This window comes from Lipotes vexillifer, unplaced genomic scaffold (assembly GCF_000442215.2).
Source record: "Lipotes vexillifer unplaced genomic scaffold, Lipotes_vexillifer_v1.1 scaffold584, whole genome shotgun sequence".
Lineage (NCBI taxonomy): Eukaryota > Metazoa > Chordata > Mammalia > Artiodactyla > Lipotidae > Lipotes > Lipotes vexillifer.
The window spans coordinates 4,925,895-4,931,613 of record NW_006783036.1 but is presented as its reverse complement, the minus strand read 5'-3'; the positions used below and the strand labels follow the sequence as shown (position 1 = coordinate 4,931,613).

The window sequence follows — 5,719 nt, the reverse complement described above, 5'->3', positions numbered from 1 at the left end:
GCGGGTACAGGGGCCAGGGGGAGGGGTGCCGGCTGGGACCGGTCACAGCCACGGGCCTGGACCACTGCCTCCTCTCCCCCAGATGGCCGCCCGCTCCTGCCCAACCTGCTTCTTGCTCTTTTGTGAAGCTGGCTTCTGGGCACATGCGGAGCCTTCACTGATCAGCCCAGCAGGGAAGTGAATGGAGGGAACCACAGAGCGTAGGCCCCCGCGTCAGTCAGAGCCACCTCCAGCCCAGCCCGGCTAGGCACAGAATCCACGGGAAAAATCATATCACATACTGGGCTCCAGATGAATCACTGCAGAGGAAACAGCTGTGTTGATGAAATTTTAAAGCCGACATGAGAAAAAATATGAACTGCAATACAGTAATTTAGCCTGTGAACACTCTGGCACATTTTTAATTAAAGCTGTTTTGGAGTTAAATAGAGGCCGTGGAGGGAGAGGGTGGGCAGTGGGGAACGGGAATCCACAGAGGCTCTCTGCCCTCCCACCCAAACCCCAAAGCCACGTCACCCGAAGACAGTTAAAAGAATAACATTGCTCTCCCCTGCTTTTCACCAAAGGCAGATTTTCCACTTTGCACAGAGCTGGAGGTTTCTGTGCAATTTGATTTCACTGAAAAGATATAGGTGCCAGAATCATAAAATCTCACAAGCTAGAGCCCATGAGACCGTGGCCAGAATCCCACCCATGGCAGCAATCTCCTTCTCCAATATTCCCAAACATGGTCATCCATCACCCCCATCCATCCATCCATCCATCCATCCACACTTGATTACCTCCAAAGATGGTACACTCACTACCTTATGAAGCCGCTCTCCCTGGGTTAAGCAGACCTTCCTTATTCTGGGCAAGAACCAGCCTCCCCTCCCGGCCTGGGAGACCAGGCAGGTACAGCCAGGGTTCCCCAAGATGCATCCACCAAGTCTAGCTGGGCATTGAGACACAGATGTGACCACTGAGACCCAGCAGCCCAGTCCTTGAGTACCTAACAGTCCAGCAGGGGTCGGGGCCAGGCTTCACAAGGAGGACCCCAATACCCCATCAGCAAGAGAGGGCAGCCTATGGGGCTGAGAGAGCCCAGAGCAAGTGCCGGGCCACCTGGGGGTGGCTGGGGAAGGCTATTGGCAGGAGGCCAGGAGGAAGGAGGCTAAGGAAACCCCATCTTCCCTGAACCCCATCAAAATAAGACCAGTACTCTACTTGTGGGCTGAGCCCTGCCCACGGAGTTCTCCCCACCTCCACTGTCCTCCACAGCCCTCCCGTATACATGAGCCTGCTGGCCAGGACAAGGAGGCAGCACAAGAGTGCCCCCTGTGGGTAGGCCTCTGCCTGGACACCACTGCACCCCCGGGCCATGCACACAGCAGGTGATCAGTTACACATGGAGTGAGTGCCCATTTTACAGGTAAGCAAACAGAGGCCAAGGGAGAGGAAGTGGCTCAAGGGTCCTCATAAAGCTGATGCCACCTGAGCCACCCTAGGAACCCAGAGGCAGGCAAGGTATCAACTGCTGCCAGGAAGCCCTGAGCAGGCCAGAAGAGGCCCTTCTCTCACTGTTTCTCACATCTCCCGCATGGCTCAGAACAGCAATGCCCTCCTCCAGGGCACCCACCCACCCTCAAGGCCAAGCCCTGGTGGCAGCAGGTGGCAGGGGCAACAGGAGCCCCGCCCATGACCCTGGAGATGCCCTGCCCACACCCTGGCCCCTGGGTGCTTTTGCATACTGTAGCTTGAGGGTCAGCCCTCAGCTGAAGCAAGGGGACCAGGGCAGGTGGGTATGCAGTGCACTGGAGGGCCCAGGCCCCAGCACCACACGGCTGCCCCCTTCTCGGGATGCTGGGTATGGCCCTGACACCGCTCACTGGGAGACCCTGGGCAAGACCCCCACTCGCCAGCAGAGTCCTCGTGAGGAAGAGACGAGGATAGGACCCAGGTGCCCCACCCCTATGACACACACAAGCACCCACGGCTATCACCAGAGCAGCTCAGCCTCACAAGCCTTCATTTGGGGAGAAAAAAAAGTCTACTCAAGAAACAAGAAACTTGGAACACTGGCACACTGGATGGTCTCTGAGTTCCCAGCACTTCTCCTGTACCAGCGAGGAGCCGGGCCAAAGCATGTTCTTGTCCCTAAAGCCCAATCTGCCTGAAGCCAGCAAGCCTGGGCCCAGGCGAGAGGTCGCGCCCCCATCTGATGGCTGTGTGTTTCCAGAGAGCCTGGCGTGGGTACAGGTCGGGGACAGAAGCCCACTGCTGCTGCCTCCAGGACAAGGACAAGGTCCCCAGTCTGACCCCTGGGAGCAGGTCAGAGCAGGCTTGGTGCGGAGGGACCAGGCAGAGAAACCCCCTGCCCAGGTGGTGGCCGCGCCCCTGATGCTCCAGACACAGGGCCCCGTCAACCTCCACCTCTGCACTTGTGGGCATGGGGCAAGTGGACACAGCTATGGGGGGCTCCCTTATGAGACCAGGGGGTTCCCAGAGGCAGGAGGAAGAGGAAGGACTGCCACTCTGCAGCCCGAGCGTGTGCAGGTTTTGCACAAGTCCATGGTCAAGGCTACCATGTGGAACTGGGTGCATATTCACGGTGGGACAATGTGGCCTAGGAGAGCAGGGGCCACAGGGACACTTCTGTCCTTGTCCTTGGAAACAGGACCACAAGCCACGCCCTGCCTGGACCGCAGAACAGCATTGCAAATGGCATCCCAAATTTGGGGTCCAAGCTCTCAACCTGCTTCTCCCCAGTTAAACAGTGACACAAAGAACAGCTGGACTGGGGCAGACTCACAAGGCTGCTGACCCCCTGGTCGGAGGCTTCCACTGCCAGAGCGAGGTCCTGGCCTTCACCCTGCTGTACAGTGGCTGAAGTGAGTGACTTGCTTCCCTACTCGCTGAATGGGAACCAGCTCCAGAGCAAAGGCCCCCAAGTCCTGAGGCTGCCCCCATCACCTCTGCCTACAGCTCCTGCAGCCCACCCCACACACCCTCCTTAGCAACCAGGACAATCCCACATGGAGCGTTCAGGTCTAAGGAGCCCTAGCCCACAGCCAGGCGAGGCCCCAGCCCCTCCCTGCCCTTGCCAGCCCCGAGGAGCCAGCATATCTTGTAGCCAGGCCCTTCCAGCACCTTAACAAATGACACATTTTGTTTGAAAACAAGCCTTGCAATTCAGTGCCTGGCTATGCGCCTGACACAGTGCGGTGGCCATGGGATGTGGGGGAGCAAAGACCCAAATGTGAACCACATACTCTGCAGGGTGCTGACGAACTAGGGGGAATTTCCAGCAGCCCCTGCGAGGGCGAGAGGTGGGATGGCAGTCGTCGGGCTGCACTTGGGGCTGTGAGCATCCCAGCCGCCGCCCAGTGGGCAGAGAGGGTGTCTGAGCAGGGCAGTGGCGCCAAGCCCCCTGGTCGCCTAGCAACGAGGCCAGGCAGCTGAGCCCTCCCTGGGGCTGGTTCCCAGAGAAACGCTCTGGGCATCCTGACCGGCCACTTATGGGCCAGCAGATGTGGCAGGGGAGAGAGATACTGAGATGAAGTCGGGGATGAGTACAAGGGAGAAAGAGGCCGGAGGGTCAGCCGAGCCAGCTGGCCCCAGACACCCCGACCGACCGGGCTGATCACAGCCCCCCATCACCACCCTGCCAACAGCAGGAAAGGCCCCTCGTCCTGGCAGCCATGCCCCCTCCACGCTCCAGCCGCACTCGCCAAGGGCACAGACGCCTACCCCCCACCTCTCATCCTGCACCACCTCCTCCCCGCTCTGACCCCATCACCCATCTCTAACCCACTGTCCCTGTGCTGGGGACAGGCCAGGGACGAGGCCTGGCCTCATCTGTCTGTGGACTCAGGCCAGGCAGGAGGGAGGAGGGCAGACCCCAGCCCAGAGAGAAACTGGCACAGCAGGGGCAGGGAAGTTTCCATGGGGGTCTGAGCGGGGACGGGCCAGCCCGCCTCTTGCGCCTTGATGCGCCCATCCAAAGGGCAAAGCAGTCCACTTCTTCAGCACTTGTGTGTGTGTTCTGCGCCATCTCTGGGATGGGCCCAGCACCAGCCCCCAAGGAGCTTGCAGACCACAGAGGGGAAAGACAGGGAAAGGCTGTGATGGAGGGAAGGCAGGTGGCCGTCCTCGGCCAGGTGTCCCAGGAGGGGACTCCGGGCTGGAGTCGGGGGCAGGTGGAAGGTTAGGGATGGGAAGGGGGAAGGGAACCCCAGGCGTGCTGGGGCGAGAGTGGTGGGTGGCAGCAGGGCCTGCGCTGGCCCTCAGGGTGGGGTTGGCCCACAGCCAGCCTACCTGTGCCAGGAGCTTGTCACCCTCCAGCAGCTTCACCTTGGTCTCCAGCTGCCTGATGTAGGTGGACGAGGGATCTGTAACGACACAAAGGGGGCATGTCACCCGTCGGCAAACCGTATCCAACAGGAGGGCCCACCCCCCCCGGGCCCCCTCCGGTGGGCCTCTGAGCCCAGATTTCCCTGACCTGCAGAAAGGGGGTGATGGGTTCCCTCACCAGCTCGTCCTGAGCTGATTCCTTCAACTTCCACAATGCTTCAGGTCCAAAAAGAGTTCTCACAAACGCTCCCCTGATGGGACCCTCACCCAGGGGCAGCCCACCCCACAGCCCAGGGTCCAGGGAGGCCCTCCCCTGCTCAGGGGGGAAACTGAGGCCCCAAGCATGCCAAGTCAGCTTCTGGGCTTCCTCCGCTCCATCCTGCCTGACGCACAGAACTCCTACAAGCGATATGCTCGGGGGGCTGCATAATGCAGATAACCCACCACCCCTCCTGCAGTCAAGGGCCAGTGAGATACCTCCAACCACACGCTCCCAGTTCCTGAACGCAGAGGGGGTGAAATCCACCTTCCCTCACCACGCTGACCCCGCTACACAATCACATCAGAAGTGGGAGAGGGACTGCCCCCGGTGGCATGGCGGTTAAGAATCCGCCTGCCAATGCAGGGGACACGGGTTCGAGCCCTGGTCCGGGAAGATCCCACATGCCGCGGAGCCACTAAGCCCGTGCGCCACAACTACTGAGCCTACGCTCTAGAGCCCGTGAGCCACAACTACTGAGCCTGAGTGCCACAACTACTGAAGCCTGAGCACGTAGAGCCCATGCTCCTCAACAAGAGAAGCCTCCATTCACCGCAACTAGAGAAAGCCCATACGCAGCAACGAAGACCCGACGCAGCCAAAATATAAGCCAACTAATTAATCAATTAATTTTAAAAACCACCTGAAAGCATCCTGTCTCTATTAAAAAAAAAAAAGAAGCGGGAGAAATTCCGCCATCCTGGCTACCCACAGCCCTGGTCCTACCTCCCCATTGGGCTGGAAATCAGCTCAGAGGAGAAAACTAATGACTAACTCACTCCAGGCCAGGACAAGGGAGTCTGCCTGGGTGGAGGCCAAGGGTGACATGGGGCAGAGAGGGCAAGGGGAGGGAGGCAGAACACGGGACAGGGAAGGTTAACACAGGGTAGGGTAGGCAAGGGGACCGAAGAGTAACAGCAGGTGCCCGTGCCGAGGGAAGAAAGGTGGGTCTGAGCACCTCTGTGACAGCATGGGGTACCTGCCCCAGGAGGTCTGCTGCCACCTGCTAAGGGACGGCTATGCACCTCTCACCCGCACGAGCGCCCGGCCAGAGGCCACACAGCCCAGACGCCAGCCTGGACCCTGCCCACCCCTGGGCCAGTCGCTATTCCTGCCGTACCCACCAGC

General features: G+C 59.9%; 1 protein-coding gene across 1 annotated transcript in view; it reads right to left on the bottom strand.

The window, feature by feature from the left end:
• CCDC85C (coiled-coil domain containing 85C) overlaps positions 1 to 5,719 on the bottom strand; it is an 81,360-nt gene that overhangs the window by 13,783 nt on the left and 61,858 nt on the right. The window contains exon 2 of the mRNA XM_007455646.1: positions 4,297 to 4,370. Coding sequence (XP_007455708.1) covers positions 4,297 to 4,370 — 74 coding nt within the window. The remainder of the gene's footprint in view (positions 1 to 4,296; positions 4,371 to 5,719) is intronic.